Source organism: Neltuma alba, unplaced genomic scaffold, assembly GCF_004799145.2.
Source record: "Neltuma alba isolate B1F8T4 unplaced genomic scaffold, ASM479914v2 tig00012197_pilon, whole genome shotgun sequence".
NCBI lineage: Eukaryota > Viridiplantae > Streptophyta > Magnoliopsida > Fabales > Fabaceae > Neltuma > Neltuma alba.
The window spans coordinates 466,885-487,246 of NW_021636737.1; the positions used below are offsets into that span (position 1 = coordinate 466,885).

General features: G+C 36.5%; 3 protein-coding genes across 5 annotated transcripts; all 3 read left to right on the forward strand.

The window, feature by feature from the left end:
- On the forward strand, positions 1–5,623 carry LOC114724752 (uncharacterized). Its single transcript, XM_028911193.1, has 9 exons — positions 1–100; positions 527–908; positions 1,014–1,261; positions 1,373–1,697; positions 1,793–2,056; positions 4,226–4,459; positions 4,618–4,865; positions 4,951–5,275; positions 5,357–5,623. The coding sequence occupies exons 2-9, from the start codon at positions 639–641 to the stop codon at positions 5,621–5,623; spliced, it is 2,181 nt and encodes a 726-aa protein (XP_028767026.1). The 5' UTR covers positions 1–100; positions 527–638.
- Positions 5,624–7,808: 2,185 nt separating this feature from the next.
- On the forward strand, positions 7,809–12,778 carry LOC114724753 (probable 2-oxoglutarate-dependent dioxygenase At3g111800). The gene is made up of 8 exons (XM_028911194.1): positions 7,809–7,966; positions 8,483–8,730; positions 8,804–9,128; positions 9,210–9,472; positions 10,491–10,821; positions 11,328–11,575; positions 11,651–11,975; positions 12,325–12,778. Exons 1-8 carry the CDS (start codon positions 7,883–7,885, stop codon positions 12,589–12,591), a joined length of 2,091 nt encoding a protein of 696 aa, XP_028767027.1. The 5' UTR covers positions 7,809–7,882; the 3' UTR covers positions 12,592–12,778.
- Positions 12,779–15,174: 2,396 nt separating this feature from the next.
- LOC114724734 (protein BASIC PENTACYSTEINE2-like) lies at positions 15,175–17,246 on the forward strand. 3 transcript variants are annotated; one of them, XM_028911169.1, is made up of 2 exons: positions 15,175–15,391; positions 16,055–17,246. In XM_028911169.1, exon 2 carries the CDS (start codon positions 16,060–16,062, stop codon positions 16,894–16,896), a length of 837 nt encoding a protein of 278 aa, XP_028767002.1. In that variant the 5' UTR covers positions 15,175–15,391; positions 16,055–16,059; the 3' UTR covers positions 16,897–17,246. The 3 variants fall into 3 exon arrangements, with proteins under 3 accessions (XP_028767002.1, XP_028767003.1, XP_028767004.1); XM_028911170.1 differs by lacking the exon at positions 15,175–15,391 and adding an exon at positions 15,483–15,787; XM_028911171.1 differs by lacking the exon at positions 15,175–15,391 and adding an exon at positions 15,483–15,763.
- The last annotated feature ends 3,116 nt before the right edge of the window (positions 17,247–20,362 follow it).

The following is a 20,362-nucleotide window of genomic DNA, read 5'->3' on the forward strand; positions in this document are numbered from 1 at the left end:
GATGATTACTTGAATGGATCCCCAAACCTCGCTACAGGGGAAATCGAACCTTGATTCCCTTAGAACCCAAAATGAGACTCATGAAAGCGCATAGAAGCTGGTATGTGTGTTTGTGCACCATGCTTCTGTAATTTTTTTCATTGCAATAACAATCGGAATGGCAGGCACACCATGCTTCTGTGATTTTTTTTTCATTGCAATAACAAGAGTTCAAGGGGAAATCATTTGTGTGATAAAATGTCCCTTGTGGACCGAAATAATAAAAAAATCCAATGAAGATTCCATTAATCATGCATTCGTTGGTGTGGATGATTTTACCTTTAAGAACTGCGATGGGTTAAAACTTAAAAATCTAGTTCAATATAGAATTCAAAAAAGAAAGATAAGGGCCCAAGCCAATTTGGTTTGGCGAATCCACGTATTTACTTGGACAATTTTCTGCAGGGTTTGTTTTCACTCGTCTCATCTGACAAAACTTATCATTCATTTCGTTTTGCTTCTTTTTCTACTCTCTTAACCATTGAAGGGCCCGAAAGAACATGTGGAATTCTATTACTTGAACTGGTGAAGAAGCTTTTTCTGCACAAAGAAGTGTGCACACAGACATAGAGAGAGAGGAAGGGAGAGTACATATATCCATGGAAGCTGTGGAGGCAAAACTGAGTGATCGGGATGGATGCTGTATTGATGTGCCAGCACCACTTGTCCAGGAGCTAGTGAAGCAACCATTAAACAATGTACCAGAGAGATATGTGCTTCCTGAACTTGAGATTCACTTTGCATCTAGCACTTCTTCACCACTACAACAAGCCCCTGCTATAGTTATGACTAAGTTGTTTTCCCCAGATTTCCATGTTTCTGAGCTCCACAAGCTTGATCTTGCTTGCAAACACTGGGGTTTCTTTCAGGTTTGTCATCTTCTCCTCCAATCTCATATAGACAAATGAAAAAAGTATGTGTGAAATATACTTTTTTATTTGCCATTAGAGTAACCTAAATATTGAATAAAACAGGTGATTAATCATGGAGTGAGGCCTTCATTAGTGGAAAATGTGAAGAAAGGAGTGGAAGAGTTTTTCAATCTTCCAATGGAAGAGAAAACCAAGTTCCAGAAGAAAGTAGGAGAAAGGGAAGGATACGGTCAGCTATTTGTTGTGTCTGAAGAACAGAAGCTTGATTGGGCTGATATGTTATACTTCACCACTCTTCCACTAGAAGAAAGGAAATCCCATTTATTCCCTAACCTCCCCCTTCCTTTCAGGTACTCTTCACACATACATGCGTGCATGTACAAAAGCAGCGGCGCACTCTTGTATATTCATCCTCACACACACACATTTACAAGCGATCTGATTAATCAACACGCATGCAGGGATAACTTAGACGCCTATTGCATGGAACTGGCAAATCTTGCAATTGAGCTGATTCGACTGATGGGAGAAGCTCTAAATATAGAAGCCAAAGGGCTGAGAGAGTTATTTGAGGGAGCATTGCAATCAGTGAGGATGAATTACTATCCTGCATGTCCACAGCCAGAGAAGGTGATTGGCCTCTACCCTCACTCTGATGCTACTGCCCTCACGATACTCCTCCAAGTCAATGAAATGGACGGCTTTCAAGTGAAAAGGGATGGATCTTGGGTGCCTATCAAGCCTCTCCCTCACACCTTTGTCGTCAACCTGGGAGACACTTTCGAGGTTACTAATTGATAAGTATATTTAGCGACAAATTATTATATCATACGTGTGGGTTTACTATTATTGTTAGTGCTTAATTAATGATGGCAATGCAGATTGTGAGCAATGGGATATACAAGAGCGTAGAGCATAGAGCGATAGTGAACTCGAAGAAGGAGAGGATGTCGGTGGCCACATTCTTTGGTGCTAGATTGGATGGAGTGATAGGGCCATCGCCAAACATCGTGAGTCCAGAAAGGCCTCCACTGTTCAAGACCATCTCTATGTCTGATTTTTGGAGTGCACTTTTCAAACACCATCACCGTGGGAAGTCCTACCTTGATTACCTTAGGATCCCAAATCACACTCATGAAACCACATAGAAGCTCCTGTCTGTGTCTGTGTGTGACATATTTGTACAATAATTTTAGATTGCAGTAACAATCGTGACTGCGGAACTGGATGGGAGATGATTGTATGGACGTATTCAAGTGTGTTGTTATTGTATCATGTTTCTGAAATAATTTCTTTATTACAATAACAATCAGAATGGCCGGCAGAGCAGGCTCCATATATACTAACATCTCCATGGGAAATCTTATGTATAATAATAGAACACCTCATCTTTGTTGGTCCTTTAGGCTGCACGTAATTAGCTAGCCTGCAGGTATTTATTTTGACTATTCTTTCATTGAACAATTATAAAGCTACTATCTCTCTCACGCATGAGCCTAGTAGATTTGTTATTTTAAATCTAGATATTACTCTCTAGAAGAGGAATATAATAATGCATGAGACATGCCGTGCTCTTGCCAAATGTTTATTTTGGAATTTATCCCTTAGATTCAGGTGATGTGGAGGACTGGAGGCGTAATAATTCTGCCTCAGTGTGCGTGTGTGAATACTAAGAGTTCAACGGGAAGTTATGTGTACAATAAGAGGTCGCTTATGAACGCAAAAAACATAAACCCAACGAACATTCCCTCAAGATTGGCACCCTTTTTGTCCTGATGCATAAGATTGGCAGCGTTTGGTTGCCGTATGTGTTTGGATTTTTATGTTGGCTGAACATATGGTGTCTGACACTCGGATAATGTGAAATTAAACCAATTCTTGAGATCATAACCGAAGTTAATTATCTTGAATCAGGAAATTGAATGCACAAAATAGTCAAACAAATCAATTGAAATAAAGGGAAATTTTACTAAATCTGAAATGCAGATTAGACTAGCTATATCAAGGTGCAAAATACCCCATTCAAACTAAGCAATTAAATCAACAATTACTCCTATCTTTTTTACAACTAATTCGACCTAAACACTATATTTAGCAACCTGGATTGAACTTGAAATGCAATGGATTATCACAGCAAAATTCTTCAAACAATCACCTAGAGTTTTGGCTACGAAAAGATTAATTAAACAATTGGAAAAAAAAAGGTCTATTGGCTAGAAATGGCCAAATGGGGGAAGAAAGAAACGAAGAGAAAAAATTAGGTCGCTCAGTGCTAAAAGATATAAGTGAAAAAGATGGAGTCTGGCGGCAGAGAAAGAAACCGGGCCTCCTTTTTTTTCTTATAGAAAAAATAGATGACCTTTGAAAACCTTAAACAGAAACTTATTCCAGTATTTCCAAAGCTAATAAAATTCCTATGAAGTGCCTTTTTCTCCCGTTCAAGATTATATTGTCCAGCTTCACTTGTAATTTTGTCTTCAAATAATCTTCATATAATCAGCATAAAATAACATTAAAAAATTGGGTTATCTTAGTGTAAAAAGAAAATATAAAATTGAAAATTAAACTTTAAAAGTTTTTAGTAAAGCAATTGATGAGTGTAAATTAATTAAGGTGAATAATTATATAATAATATATGTATGAGGGTATTAAATATACTTCTCCAGTCATAAATATAAAACTCATTTTGTAGTGTAAATTATATTATAAATAAATCTTATATTTAGGGTCGGAGGAGTATAAAAATGCATGTTATCAAATGTTACTATTGAACAATATATATTAACGTTTATTGTATAAAAAAATTCAAAGGAAAAGGAAGCATTGCATGTTTTTTTGTTAATGTAAAGGTTGAACTTTCTTACCTTAACTAGGTGTTCATATAAACAAACAAAAAAGTGATAATAAAACAGCAGATATCCTACTCGATAACTTTGGACATATCTCTGCTGTTTTCAATATGAAACATGTTTCTACATTAATTATAAAGATGTTGATGTTGATGGGTAAAAAGTCCAGCTAAAAATCGAATTTAGAAAACAAGGACACAAGCCAATTTGACACGGCGAATCCACGTATTCACATAACCATTTTCTGAAGGGGTTGTTTTCACTCTTCTTATATCAGACAAAAGAGCTTATCATTCATTTTGTTTTACTTTTTTTTCTGCCCTCTTAACTAGTGGAGAGCTCGAAAGAACATGTGGAATGTTTATTAATCGAACTTTTTCTCCGTGAAGAAGTGTACAGAGAGAGAGAGAGAGAGAGAGTACATATACATCCATGGAAGCTATGAAAGCAAAACTGAGTGATCAGAGTGGAGACTGTATTAATGTTCCAGTACCACTTGTCCAGGAGCTTGCCAAACAGCCTTTAACCATTGTACCAGAGAGATACGTGCGTCCTGAGCTTGAGCTTCAACTTAAGTCTAACACTTCAGCTCTACCACAAGCCCCAGTCATAGATCTGACTAAGTTGTTGTCCCCAGAGTTCCATGTTTCTGAGCTCCACAAGCTTGATTATGCCTGCAAACATTGGGGTTTCTTTCAGGTTTGCCATCTTCTCCTCCAACTTCTATACACAAATTCTCAGGTACTCACTGTATAAACAGTAAATACATGAGGCTTTTGTTACAAACGAAACACGCAAGTGTGTGAAATGTACTTTACTATTCTCCATTAGAGGAACCTAAATATTGAAAAACGCAGTTGATCAATCACGGAGTGAGCCCTTCATTAGTGGAAAGTGTGAAGAAAGGAGTGGAAGAGTTTTTCAATCTCCCAATCGAAGAGAAAACCAAGTTCCAGAACAAAGCAGGAGAAAGAGAAGGATATGGGCAGCTGTTTGTTGTGTCTGAAGAACAAGAGCTTGACTGGGCTGATATGTTGTTCTTAACAACTCTTCCTCGAGAAGCAAGGAAACCCCACTTATTCCCTAACCTCCCCCTTCCTTTCAGGTACTCTTCACACTACACTCTTAGACACACCACATGGAAAGTATTCGATATATATATATATATGATCTGATTCATCACCATGCAGGGATAACTTGGACACCTATTGTATAGAACTCAGAAAGCTTGTGATGGAACTGATTATACTGATGGGTGAAGCTTTAAACATGGAAGTCAAAGAGGTGAGAGAGTTATTTGAAGGAGGTTTGCAAACAGTGAGGATGAATTACTATCCCGCATGTCCTCAACCAGAGAAGGCGATTGGCCTCTACCCACACTCTGATGGTAGTGCCCTCACAATGCTGCTTCAAGTCAATGAAGTGGACGGGCTTGAGATAAAAAAGGATGGAACTTGGATCCCCATCAACCCTGTCCCTGACGCCTTCGTCGTCAACATCGGAGACACTTTCGAGGTTAGTGTATATGTGTGTGTGTGAATTTACTATCGTTGTTAATAATATAATTAGTTAACTAGCTAGTTATGATGTGGACAGATTGTGAGTAATGGGATATACAAGAGCGTAGAGCATAGAGCGACAGTGAACTCGAAGAAGGAGAGGATGTCAACGGCCACTTTCTTTGGTGCTAGATTGGATGGCATGCTTGGTCCATCGCCAAACCTTGTAACTCCAGAAAGGCCCCCACAGTTCAAGACCATCTCTGTGTCTGATTACTGGAAGGCATATTTCTCACGCCAGCTCCATGGAAAATCCCACCTCGATTCCCTTAGGATCGCAAATCAAACTCATGAAACAACATAGAATTAGCAGCTCTCTTCCATATATCTATGTGTGTGATGTTTAATTTGTACAATAACTTTCTGTTATTGCAGTAACAATCGGAAATGTATGTAGAACAGGATGCGAAATCATAAAGTGTGTATTTAAGTGATGATGAGCCCAGTGGCCAGTGGGAAATTAGACCCCGTGTTCTGCTGCTCCCTTTGGCTGCACATATACACGGCGTCATTATTGAGTAGTATGTATTTATTGTATCCAATAAATCTAAAAGGAGCACTGCATGCATGCATGTTTCTGTGATTTTTCAATTAAGTCTAGATCATTGTACGGGATCTATCGTAGTAATAAATGCCATGGTATCCCTGGATCGTATGCCTAGGGGGGTTCTGTTTTATTAATCCAATTAATTAATAACTAAGGAGATCGCAATAAAATTAGTTATTTAAAGAAAATAGATTGAAAATAAAAATAAAGGCAGAAGATAATTAATTATATGAAGAAACCAATCACTTGAAGCATACATTAGGGCTCAGGATTCACTATATAATAAGTAGCTAGTTTCTGTCTTTTGGATTTACTCTTTATTCTATTACGGTGATAACTATTTCTAAAATGTCTTTATATTATCTTGAATTATTAGTCCTTTTTTAATTAGTGCTAACTCTCACCACCAACAACTCATTGAATCATAAAGCTATAGTTTTGAATAATACAAGCCAACCTGCAACCATGACCGGATGAACCCATATGAGTTGGGTTAAAAAAGCTTGTTTGAAGGCAAATTGGCTGAAACCCGCCAAGGTGGGTTGGTGGGTTGCTCGCCAACTAGCCATCATTTATTTATTTATTTTGAAATTTTTTTACTTTTTAATATTTTTTCTTATACAATATCTAAAAAAATATAATAAAATTTTTGTTTCTTAAAATATTTGATTGAGAGTACCAAATAAATTATATAAGTATTTTTTAAAATTTTTTAGATAGGATATAATATATAATGATATAATTATAATAATTTAAATTTTTTAAAAAAAATGCGGGTTGGCAAGCTAACCCGAAGAGGATTGCTGGCCTAGTGGTGTGGGTTAAAAATGCTTGTTTACTGGCGGGTTGGCTAACTCTCCATTTTTCACGAGTTGGCAAGTTAGATTCACAAGTCCAACTCTTATTACCAACTCTAGTCTTAACGTCTTTTGTCATCATGCTTCCCCAACCTCTTTATACTCCTTTGGTCTCGAAGCAAACTACAGCCAAGTATCCCATCCCTTTAGGATCCCTCATCTGCAAAATATAAAATATATAAAAAAATATGAGGATATTTTTGTGGAGAAATATCTTTTTTAACCTAAAAATTAAATTGAGGGGTAAAATATATAAACTAAATTAAATAGGTACGAATATTTGTAAATTCAGTCTAATATCTTTTAAGTTTGCATCATTTAATTATAAATTATAAATTATGCACTTATTAACAAACTTCTAAATAAAATTATATTGCCCGTTTTGTAATAAACTATATGATATAATACTCTCTTAGCTGGATAAGAGATTTATTTTAGTCTTAAATATAAAAAACTTCAATTCATTTTATTTACTAACTTTTTAATTTTTGTCTAAAAATGTTTTTATTAATTGTATATACTAAGTGGATTTCAATAAAGATAGCTTTAAATATATTATTAAAGAGGATATTTTAAAAAAATTAACACACATTTTATTATAAATAATTAATTTATCTAACTTTTAATATTTTAAAATTAGTTAACTAATTAAGATGCTAATATAAATTAAATCTTGATATTTTGACTTTTAACTATGGGTAAAAAAAAAAAACTTTTACATATTTAATACAGAAAATTAAGAAAGACGCGTAGGGACGCAAGCCGGAATGGTTTGGCAAATCCACCTTTCTTTCCTTTTTTTCTTTTTTGGTGCAAGCAAACCCACATATTAAATTAGCCAACCATCACTTTCCAAAGAGGTTTCCAAAGAGGTTGGCTTTCGCCAATCTTATCTGAAAACAGAACTTATCCTTGGTTTTGTTTCATCTCTTTTTCGATCTTAACCATTAATTAAAGAGCTGCAAAAGAATTCATGGAAGCAAAACTGAGTGATCAGGCTGGACTCGGTATTGAGGTCCCAGTACCTCTTGTACAGGATCTAGCCAAGCAGCCATTAACCAATATCCCAGAGAGGTATGTGCGTCCTGAGCTTGAGCTTCAACTTGTTTCCGAAGCTGCTTCTTTTTCTTCACCACCACCACAAGCCCCTGTGATAGATATGACAAAGCTCTTGTCTCCAGACTCCCATGCTTCTGAGCTCCACAAGCTTGATCATGCCTGCAAATATTGGGGTTTCTTTCAGGTTTGTCACTTTATGAACAATAAGTAGATGAATTCATCATCACGTATATGCGCGCATACAGACACAATTATGTGAGGTATACTTTTTCATATACCATTAATTTGGCCTAAATGTGCTGGATCTGAATTGGATATACTTCAATATCTTTCTTTGTAACCCAATAAAAGAGCATTATTGGTCCATGATGGATCACGCACTTAGCTTGTAAGCATTTATTAGTTTGGTTTTTATTGAATTTTGTTTGGTTATTCTGTCGTTGAACAATTTTAAAGATGCCATTTCTCACACATGTACATCAGCGTAGCTTAGTTAGTGGATTTATTATTTTGAATCTAAAGTATTCTCTGGACGAGGGAATGCATATGAGAGATCAGGTACCGTCGCTCTTAGCAACTCACTATTGATGATCTGGATTTTATCTTTAGATCTATAGATGTTTATGTGAAGGCATTATAATAGCGCGCGAGTGTGTAAATATATCTTGCAGTAACTCAAATACTGAATAAATTAAAACAGTTGATCAATCATGGAGTGAGCGCCTCATTAGTAGAAAATGTGAAGAAAGGAGTGGAACAGTTTTTCAATCTTCCCATGGAAGAGAAAACCAAGTTCCAGAAGAAAGGAGGAGAAAGGGAAGGATATGGTCAGCTGTTTGTTGTGTCTGAAGAACAAAAGCTCGACTGGGCTGATATGCTGTTCTTCACCACTCTTCCAACAGAAGCAAGGAAACCCCACTTGTTCCCTAACCTCCCCCTTCCTTTCAGGTATAACCTTTTTACACACACACACACCCTTCTGAAACAGGAAAAATCAAGAATCTGATTTGTTCCCATGCAGGGACAACTTGAATGACTATTGTGCAGAACTAAGAAAACTTGCAATGGAACTGATTATGCTGATGGGTGAAGCTTTAAACGTGGAAGCCAACCAGATGAGAGAGTTATTCGCAGGAGGATTGCAATCAGTGAGGATGAATTACTACCCAACATGTCCTCAACCAGAGAAGGTGATTGGCCTCTACCCACACTCTGATGGTAGTGCCCTCATAATACTGCTTCAAGTCAATGAAGTGGACGGGCTTGAGATAAAAAAGGATGGAACTTGGATCCCCATCAACCCTGTCCCTGACGCCTTCGTCGTCAACATCGGAGACACTTTCGAGGTTAGTGTATATGTGTGTGTGTGAGTTTACTATCGTTGTTAATAATATAATTAGTTAACTAGCTAGTTATGATGTGGACAGATTGTGAGTAATGGGATATACAAGAGCGTAGAGCATAGAGCGACAGTGAACTCGAAGAAGGAGAGGATGTCAATGGCCACTTTCTTTGGTGCTAGATTGGATGGGATGCTTGGTCCGTCGCCAAACCTTGTAACTTCAGGAAGGCCCCCACAGTTCAAGACCACCTCTGTGTCTAATTACTGGAAGGCATTTTATACGCGCCAGCTCCATAGCAAATCCAACATTGATTCCTTGAGGATCCCAAATCAAACTCATGAAACCTCGTAGAATTCTGTGCGTGTATATGATGTTTGTACAATAAATTTTTTTTTTTTTATCAGTAACAATCGGAAATAGGATGCGAAATCATATGTGCGTATTCAAGTGATGAGTAGTGCTGCGTCATGTTTCCATAATAATTTTCGATTACAGTAACAATCAGAATGCATGGCAGAGCAGGCTCCATATATACCAAGAGCTCAATCATGGCCAATGGGAAATCATATAGATAATAATAAAACACCTGAGCTCTGCTGGGCGCACACACATACGGGGTCATTATATTGAATATAGTATTATATTTAAATTTTATTGTATTAAATAAATCTAAAAGTAGCGCTACACACATGTTACTTTGATTTTTCAATTAAAGTCTAGATCATTGTACGCGTATGGAGATTCATAAAGTTCAACAAAACTGAGTAAAAATATTTTCAAATTAGAGGGTTTGGATTTTTATATACATATCTCAACTTGACCATGGCCTAAAGCATGCAGATAAATCATGAGAACCTTTAATACAGATATTTTGAAAAAAAAGTTGTAAATTTGGGAGATAAAATAAATTAAAATCTTATATCTAATATCAAATTTAATCCAATAGATTTTAATTCTTATACTGAGGACCAGGACTAGTATATGATTTTGATTATATAGATCTTGATGTTTTAACTATTAACTGTTCCAAAAAAATCTAGTTTAATTTGCATAATAGAGGAAAGAAAGACATGACGCAAGTCGGATTGGTTTGGCAAATCCGCCATTTTTTATCTTTTCCGCTTTGATCGTGCAAGCAAATCCACATATGAGTTTGTCCCAAACAAAAAATCCTAGCCAACCATTTTCCGAAGAGGTTGTTTTCACCAATCTTATCTGCCAACAAAACTTATCCTTCGTTTTGCTTCATTTCTTTTTCCTTTACGATCCTAACCATTAATTAAAGAGCTGCACAGAACTCATGCAATATTCAATAATTGAATTGAGGTGAACGCAGAAGCTCCAAAGAAACTTTGTTTTCTGAAGAAGCTTTTGCTGCACGAAGGAGCGTGCGCAGAGAGAGAATAAAACATCCATGGAAGCTATTGGAGCAAAACTGAGTGATCTGCAGACCGGATGCGATACTGAGGTATCAGTACCTCTTGTGCAGGAGCTAGCCAAGAAGCCATTAACCAGTATCCCAGAGAGATATGTGCGTCCTGAGCTTGAGCTTCAACTTGTAGCCGAACCTGCTTCTTCTTCTTCACCGCCACCACAAGCCCCTGTGATAGATATGGCTAAGCTCTTGTCTCCAGACTCTCATGCTTCTGAGCTCCAAAAGCTTGATTATGCCTGCAAATATTGGGGTTTCTTTCAGGTTTGTCACTTTATGGACAATAAGTGGATGAAATCATCATTACATATATGCCTCCGTTCGCACAGAAAAAAGGATGGGAGGTATATACGTTTCCTTGTACATTAATTTGGTCTAAATAGTTGTTCTGATAAATTGGATATACTTCACTATCTTTATTTATAACCCAATAAATTCAAAGAGTAGTCTTGGTCCGTGATCACGCACTTGTAAGCATTTAGTAATTTGGTTTTTATATGAGTTTTGTTTGGGTTAATTATCCTGTCTACATTGAACAATAAGATACCACCTCTCACACATCAGTTTATTAGTAGATTTATCATTTTGAATCCAAATCGCTCTGTAGACGAGAAATAATATGCACATGACAGGTCAGATGCTGTTGCTCTTATCAACTGACTATTGATGATCTGGATTTCTTTAGATAGAGACGTTTACGTGAAGGCATCATAATTGTGCCTGTGTGTGTAAATTTATATTAAGAGTAGACTAAATGTTGAATAACACAGTTAGTTAATCATGGAGTGAGCCCTTCACTAGTGGAAAATGTGAAGAAAGGAATAGAAGAGTTTTTCAATCTTCCAATGGAAGAGAAAACTAAGTTCCAGAAGAAAGCAGGAGAAAGGGAGGGATATGGGCAGCTGTTTGTTGTATCAGAAGAACAGAAGCTTGATTGGGCTGATTTGTTATATTTCACCACTCTCCCACAAGAAGCAAGGATACCCCACTTATTCCCTAAACTCCCCCTCCCTTTCAGGTATATCCTTCCTTCACACACACACACACACTCTTCTGGAAAAGAAACGAATCTGATCGATTCCATCCCATGCAGGGATAACTTAAATAACTACTGTACAGAACTAGGAAAACTTGCAATGGAACTGATTATGCTGATGGGTGAAGCTCTAAACCTGGAAGCCAAAGAGCTGAGAGAGTTATTTGAAGAAGGATGGCAAACAGTGAGGATGAGTTACTATCCAACATGTCCTCAACCAGACAAGGTGATTGGCCTCAACCCTCACTCTGACGCTGGTGCCCTCACAATTCTCCTCCAAGTCAATGAAGTGGATGGCCTTCAAATCAAAAAGGATGCAATTTGGGTCCCCATCAACCCTCTTCCTCAAGCCTTCGTCGTCAACGTTGGAGACACTTTCGAGGTTATTAATTTTATCGGTATTTTTAATCTTGTTATAAAACTAATGAATGTGTTGCTACTTGACGATGATAATGATATAAGAGAATTTCCAGAGTGGGAGAAATGGGAAAGATCACCCCCCTTATTCACTTCAGGGTTACAAGTATTTGATGCATGTCATTTATTTATAAGCCTGCCTTCAATCTTAAAAAGACTAACTCAACAACAACATTACATTGGAAGGCCTTCTATTTCGATTGAACATGGGATAGAATCATAATCAAAAGCCTTATCATTAGATATTATAGACACTACAGCACAGTATATAACACTCCCATTTGATAATTAACAAGCCAGTAATGATGTGACAGATTGTGAGCAACGGGATATACAGGAGCATAGAGCACAGGGTGACAGTGAACTCGGAGAAGGAGAGGATGTCGATAGCCGCATTCTATAATGCCAGATTTTATGGGATGATAGGGCCATCGCCAAACCTCGTAACTCCAGAAAGGCCTCCAATGTTCAAGACCATCTCTATGTCTGATTACTGGAACGCATTCTTCACACGCCAGCTCCGTGGCAAGTCCAACCTTGATTCCCTTGGGATTCCAATTCATACTCATGAAACCACATAGAATATGTAGAACCTCTAGTCTGCATCTCTAAGCGTGTTTTTATCATGTTTCTACAATAATGTCCCGCTGCAATTATAATCGGAATTATATTACTGCACAAATGCAGGTTGGGAAATCATGTGTACATACAACTAGTACGTATATATAAATTTTAGATTACGCATGGGATCATATATATATTCGTGCATACGTAGCTGTGTAATATATTCCTCGATCCTTAATGTAAAACCTAATTAACTATTTTAAATAAATTAATGATATTAGTTAAATTAATTAATATGATTTTTTTAAAATACTTTAAGTATCTTCCTTTAATTCCTTTCCTCCCTCTCCTACTTGAATATTCTTGGAAGAATATCGATAGGATTAATTTGAGAAAATTCTGATAAATATATGAAATAGGTCTTACTTATAGAACTAACATCAACTCTCCAGTTAAATCCTACATTAAGGAGTGTAGGAGTATAAGATTTAGGCTGAAAAAAAAAACGACATTATCTGTTAAATAATTAAATCCCATGGACATTCCTGCAAGATTGACAATCCCACAGTTATCATACTCTGCCGATTTAATTTTCATAGCCGCGTGTGGGGTCACAGTTTATTATTTTCTTCCCCCTAACCTGAGAATTTTGGGTCATTGTTGAATAGGGTGTGCGTGTGTGTTTGAAGTTTGTTTCTGAAACAACTCTCCATGTTCTTTTTAAGTCTGGATAAGCCTGAAACGTTGCAATTTGCAAATTTAGAAAGTTGGGACAATCGTCTTTAGATTAAGCCTATTAATGGACATGACATATGGAGCAGTTGAATTCTTAGTTGCCATTAAAAAGGGTGATAATACATAGAGCATTATAGGACATGGAAGTGGCTACTAAACCTATTGATATTTATGGACACCGACCTATATCGTTTGATTATTGACTCGTAATGTGTTTGAATGACAATTAAGGGTGGTCGCGTGCTTAACCTATTTAGGTACAATTAAATATCCTTTATGTCCTGGGATATATATAAGGGAAAGATGAAATTATACATAAAATTTAGTTATCTTTTTCATATGGAAGGAATATATATAATTACATAAATCATAATAAAATGTTTAATAGATCGAAACAGAACAAGATTATGAAATTTATAACGAAAATAAAAAAATCACATTTCAATTTAATTTTATTTTTTAACATTATAATTGGAGTGTTGGTTCGGATTAGATTCTAAAGATCAGTTGATTTAAACTCTCTCTAGCTAAAGATCAGCTTTACAAAACTAGTCCCAAAATGAGTAGAAAGTTCTGAGAAATTGGCCCATAAGAGTGATGGGCCAACTCTTAAATCCAACTCTATTATAACACTTAAATAATTAATTTATAAATACGAATAATAGTTAAAATTAGTTTAAAATAATAAATATGTTAAAAATATACTTTTATTTTCAAATATACCTTTATAATAAAGAATAATAAAAAAAATTGATGGTAAATGTGATAGAAGAAATAATTAAGAATAACAGTAGAAAAAATACATTAAATACATAAATTTAGTTATCTTTTTCATATGGAAGGAATATATATAATTACATAAATCATAATAAAATGTTTAATAGATCGAAACAGAACAAGATTATGAAATTTATAACGAAAAAAAAAAATCACATTTCAATTTAATTTTATTTTTTAACATTATAATTGGAGTGTTGGTTCGGATTAGATTCTAAAGATCAGTTGATTTAAACTCTCTCTAGCTAAAGATCAGCTTTACAAAACTAGTCCCAAAATGAGTAGAAAGTTCTGAGAAATTGGCCCATAAGAGTGATGGGCCAACTCTTAAATCCAACTCTATTATAACACTTAAATAATTAATTTATAAATAACGAATAATTAGTTAAAATTAGTTTAAAATAATAAATATGTTAAAAATATACTTTCAAATATACCTTTATAATAAAGAATAATAAATAAAATTGATGGTAAATGTGATAAAGAAAAATAATTAAGAATAACAGTAGAAAAAATACATTAAATGTTAAGATAAATTCAAATTAAAACTTATAAAATGGATCATATTCCTTCCTAAATTTAAAACCCATAAATAAAACTAGGAGGAAGTATTTTGTTTTTGAAAAAAAAAAAACTAGTTAAGAGACCTGAGAGAGTGGGGAGGTATTGAGCTTCAATCTTCAATGATCTTGCATCTTGCCCTAAGTGCTCTATTATTTTCCACCTAACTGGAATTAATTATTGAGTAATGCGGTAAGTGAATTTTTGTTTACTGAATTAATTTTAGTTTTTAAAGAAAACTAAACAAATTAGGCACGGAGAAGGAAAGGAGGTGGAGACAAAATGGGCTTGAAAGGGGGGGAGGTCGGCCTTGTTTGGTTTGTGATATTAAAATGCAGAGTCTCCATATAGAAAAAGGTGCTTGGAGTTGGACCCTCCCTTGTCTGTGTCTCCACTCTCCACAGCGCTCATTTATTTTATAATAATAAATCATTTTTTCCCATATATATCCCCACCGCGCTCTCTCTCTCTCTCTATCTCTCTCAAATGGATTGATATCCTTCGGTTTCCTATTAATTTTTAATTTTGAATCTGGCGATTTGGCAAGGCGTAAATAGATAGATTGATATGGAGATACCTTCCCTCTTCTCTCTTTCTCTCTCACTTTGACATCGTTGGGTGCCTTCTCTCTCCTCTCTCCTCCCCCTCCTCTCTCTCTCTCTTTCTCTTTCTCTCTCTCTTTCAGGTCTCTCTCTCCTCTCTCCAGAAGGGCAAAACCCTAAAGAGCCGTTTACACCCACCCAAGTAAGTTTTCTCTCTCCTCTCTCATCCCTTTCTCTCCCCCCTCTTTCTCTCTCATTAAAATTTTGAATAGATGGGTCCTTCTACCGTTAGACCTTTTATTTGGATCCTTATATATTTTCTGTTTCATAGATTTGTTTTTCGTTCCCATTATGACTCAGATCTGCTATTACGGTTCTGAGATTTTGAATCCCCTTCCTTGCCTGTTTGCTTCTCGCTTAATGGGGTTTTTCGATCTGTATGCGCCGCTTTCCTTTTGTTCCTTGTCTGTTTGGCTGATGGGAAAATGTAGGAATCATGACGAATTTCAGATCGTGAACTTTCCGCTTTTTGCTGATTAAATCGAGGGACTTTCGTTTTTGTGCCGTGAGAATGGTAAATCTTGAGCGGTTTGACCCGGTATTGCTTGGATGAATTTCTGGCCTTTTCTTTGGGAATCTGAGCTTATTGGATCTGCTGGATTTTGTAGATCTTGTGTTTCCCGTTATTTTCTCAGCATCCAGTCGCATGTTTTGATATTTCGTTGAACTCTGACTTTCTGTACGGCCTGTTAATTTTTGGTGTCCTTCGACGTCTTCTTTCTTGAGTTTTTAAGGCCTTGCATCGTTTTGAAAGATGGGAACTGGAATAAAAATAACAAAGTTTCAATCTTTATTTGTTGTGTAGTTCTCATGGACGATGATGCCTTGAACATGCGCAATTGGGGTTATTATGAACCCTTCAAGGGGGGGCATCTGGGTCTCCAGCTCATGTCTAGTATGACAGAACGAGACACCAAGCCATTTATGCCAGGCCGTGATCCTACCATGCTAGTCAATCCAAATGGAAGCTTCCACCCTCGGGACTGTGTTGTTTCAGAAGCCTCAATTCCAATTAACTATGTTAGAGACAGTTGGATCAGCCAGAGAGACAGGTTTCTCAATATGCTGCCCACAAATCCTAATTATGCCGTTCTTCCGGAAACATCAGGAGCTCCTTCTTTGCAAATTATACAGCCACCTGAGACATCAAGAGATGATAGGGTGAACCAAGTTGAAGAGCCTCCTGTTAAAAAGGAAGTCGGCCAATTGAAGAAAAGGCAGAATGGGGGTGCTCCAAAGACTCCAAAAGCGAAAAAACCAAGGAAGCCAAAGGATAATAGCAATGCTTTGGTTCAACGTGAGAAGCCAGCAAGGAAGGCTATGGAGGTTGTGATAAATGGAATCGATATGGACATTTCTGGTCTACCCATTCCTGTTTGCTCGTGTACTGGGGCTCCTCAGCAGTGTTATCGATGGGGCTGTGGTGGTTGGCAATCAGCTTGTTGTACCACAAATGTGTCAATGTATCCCTTGCCAATGAGCACTAAAAGGCGCGGTGCAAGGATAGCTGGACGGAAAATGAGTCAAGGTGCTTTTAAGAAGGTTTTGGAAAAACTTGCAGCTGAAGGATATAATTTTGCTAATCCCATTGATCTGAGGACTCACTGGGCTAGGCATGGCACCAACAAGTTTGTCACTATCAGATGAAGAGGTGCTGCTGGGACACATCACACAAGGCATTTGCTCTGTTTCAGTTGTACATACACTTGTGTGACCTTTCACACAGATGTTGAGTACTTCGGTATCCGTGAATTTTCATTTGCCGTCCTTCTACCTTAAATTTGGACATGGGTTCTTTTGTTCCTTTCTTCTCTCGGCTTATGTGATAAGGGATGCCAGGGTCATATGGCACTGGGATTTATGTGGATGAGTTACTACTAGATAGACTATTTTTTGGATGATGCTCATTCACCTTTTAATTTAATTTTGTCAAGATGTTGCAATGCAATGATCTTTTATTCATTTTTTGCTTCTAATGATAAGCAATTTTCTCTTCATCTATTCTCTTGCTTAAAGCTTCATCAGTTAGTGGTATAATGTGATCATTTGGTTGAATAGGGTTAGTTCTCTCATGCTATCTTCTAAGTCTATATGTGGCAAAAGAAATACTAGATTCTGTTATTTATCATTTGCTTGGGGTTTGGAACTACTCTGAATTTTTAAAATGCCAACCAGGCTATCTTAGGAAATGCTAATAATGCATATGCATTATATGTATACATGTATATTTCGGTGTGAGACAGACAAGTCTAGCTGCTGTGATCTCTAGCTGCATTTATACTTCAGGGCCGCTTCATTTGGAAACAATGTATTTGCCTTTTGAATTGCTCATGCCAAAACAGTTTAGATTGAAACCTGAGTTATTTAATGTGAACCTCTCTAGCCAACAACATTGATTTTTTTTCTTTCCGTAAAGAATGGATGGGATAAAATATGCATAATTAGTGTTCTCATGATTGAGCAATTGGATACTGTTTAGTTGAGCAATTTGATCATTGCATGCATTTGGATGAATCATTATGATGGTCCCATCAGTGGATGTGTGGTTATTGTTTGAGTGTGTGCTTCATTAGGTTTTCTTCATTTTTCAGTTGCTAGCAGACCATTAGCTGTACCATGATTTCTTTTCAAGCCTACGAGACGTGACATTATGGCGATTGGCCCATCTCCTTCCTTCCTCCCATCCAATCCAGTCCCTCTTCGACTCCAACTCTTGCCCTCCTAGATAGATACCCTGTCATTTCCTAGGATTTCCTCAAGTGGATTCGCCATCGAAAATTTGATTTCTTTACGATGTCTTATATCTATCTACCTTTGTGCAAATGATCTGAGTAATTGCTAGGTACTTGTTTGCATTATGTATCTTCATGATTGTATTCAATGTTTCCATCATCTTTCTTAAAAAAGTCATCTACCGTGCAATGGTCTGATTTGATTGATTCGATTCAGCTGGAAGATAGACATAACATTTAGTTGATAATTATCTGTATGAATTATCAATTTATCAATACACCATATTAATATACCAATGGGAAGACATTCATATGGTTGAATTGGGACCATGGTCGAGGCATGATCAAGAATACTTGATTGAACAATGGTTCCCTCCTCCCCCGGGAAACTTGAAAGATCAGACGAGAAACTGGCTGAGTTACATTTTATTTTGACACAAGGAAAGGTCAAGCATAATCCTTAGTCAGCCTGTCAATTGTCTGTTAAATGGTTAGGCGTGTTGTGTACCCAGTGTATGCAGCATGAGGTCCTAGCGAACTTTTATCATGAATTGAAATTTTTAGTTCTTCACTATTTTCTGGTGGATTCAGCTGTGCATGAAAGGATGTTAGTTAAAGAGATGGCTAGACTGGTTAAGTGTATATAGATCTCATATACACAGGATTATGAGGCTAAGTAACGTCAAACGTTTTCTTTGGTATTGAACTGCACATTTTAACTGTAGGAATGATCTGGACTCTGGAGCTGCTTTGGTCTTGGCATCTTAATTTTGCCTGGCAAATAATTTTTGTCAAGGGTCAGGCCGGCGTTGTCTCCAGATCGTTTTAAAAGTGGTTGAATATGAAAGGGTGCAATTTTCTATTTAAAAGTTAGTAGGGTAATAAATGAAGAATAATTGGATCATTTCCACTTTCACTGGATTGGATAAGATAACTCCCAAATTGACTCATTGGTGCACTAATACGATGGTCGGATGGAGATTGTTATTGTTATTGCTGTTGTGACGGGTGGGATTCAATTAAACAATAGTATGTTCAAGATCCAGTTTACTGAAAATGAAAAGTGACGCTACGGGGCCTACGCTTTTTCTTTTCTTTTTCAGTTCAGCTGCCAAGGTTTAGCACTTTTTAAACTTTGCTTTGAATGGATGTGGATGAACGTGGGGGATTCCAATCTTGACGTCGAGTGCACTGCTCAGTACAAGCATTAAATTAAATAAAATACAAAAAAGGCATCCATATCTTTTCTTGGCTTATAGATTATCGTCACTTTGGGGGAAAGCTTGCATAGCGCTTGGTTCACTTCTGAGGTGAAATGAGTAATAAATTGGGTCATTTTGGCATTTTCAGCTTCATTCTTTTTCAATTCTCTCTTTTTATAAATAATATTGTCTCTTATTGTGCATACAATACATCAATCTCTTATTGTGCATACAATACATCAATTACTTTTTTTAATTATGTTTACTTTTCAAATTTTTTAATTTTTGATTTTTTTACCTGAATTATATTCCCTCGAGTTATTCTTCATTGCTGCATCATATCCGAAACAAATCTACTAGTAGTTGTTGGTGTTATTATTATTATTAATTTCGTCTTCGTGTCAATAATATTCTCCTATCAGTAGAGGTTTTAACTTTCATGTATCAATACGGTAATACTAATATGAGTATATGATATAACAATATAAAACTGATAATAAATTATACTATATATAAATTATAACAATACTTTTAAGCATGGCAATTCTTAAAATCTCAAGCAAATGCCTCCTTGTTTGACCTAACAACACCATTTAGCCGGTATGCTGAGTTATGTGCTTTAACTAAGACCTCAAGCGCAGAGGGATTTAACATGGAGATGAGTGCTGGAAACTGATAAACAAATGCACAAGTTTTCGCTTAAAACAGTCGAACTTTTGAAGAGAAATAGTTAGGAATTCAACCAATAACTGTCGCACCCCCTCTCCACCTTAAAAGTTTGGCTGGGCACGAAAAATTCTTGTTGGCTAATAACCTTGTAGTTAATAGCATGAAAAGTTTCTCCGCAAGTGGAAAATTACTGTTCGATCTAATGTGTCCAATTCAAAAAAAAACAGAAAAGGAAAAAGGCACTCTCTATCGCAGGCTTAGATTTGGGCCCTACGTATCGTGGTCAATACTTCCATTTAGGCTTCTAGAGCCCATCCATTGGATGATGCCGATGCAAGGCAGCATAAGAATTTCTCATTTGTCTCGTACAATCTGGCTCCCTCTTATGTCATGCTTTAATTGGATCTTTTGTAGCGGCTGCATTGGAGAGAAACAGGGGGAAAACTGAAACTGAAACTTCACTTATAATGTTCGATTTTGTTGCAGCCAAGCATGAATTTTCCAAGTGAT

Bases quoted from the DNA above. Each gene is read 5' to 3' on its own strand.
- LOC114724752 (XM_028911193.1), top strand. From the start codon at position 639: ATGGAAGCTGTGGAGGCAAAACTGAGTGATCGGGATGGATGCTGTATT. The intron at 909-1,013 runs GTTTGTCATCTT...TGAATAAAACAG, and splicing joins AACACTGGGGTTTCTTTCAG to GTGATTAATCATGGAGTGAG. The intron at 5,276-5,356 runs GTTAGTGTATAT...TGATGTGGACAG, and splicing joins ACATCGGAGACACTTTCGAG to ATTGTGAGTAATGGGATATA.
- LOC114724753 (XM_028911194.1), top strand. From the start codon at position 7,883: ATGACAAAGCTCTTGTCTCCAGACTCCCATGCTTCTGAGCTCCACAAG. The intron at 7,967-8,482 runs GTTTGTCACTTT...AAATTAAAACAG, and splicing joins AATATTGGGGTTTCTTTCAG to TTGATCAATCATGGAGTGAG. The intron at 9,129-9,209 runs GTTAGTGTATAT...TGATGTGGACAG, and splicing joins ACATCGGAGACACTTTCGAG to ATTGTGAGTAATGGGATATA.
- LOC114724734 (XM_028911169.1), top strand. From the start codon at position 16,060: ATGGACGATGATGCCTTGAACATGCGCAATTGGGGTTATTATGAACCC.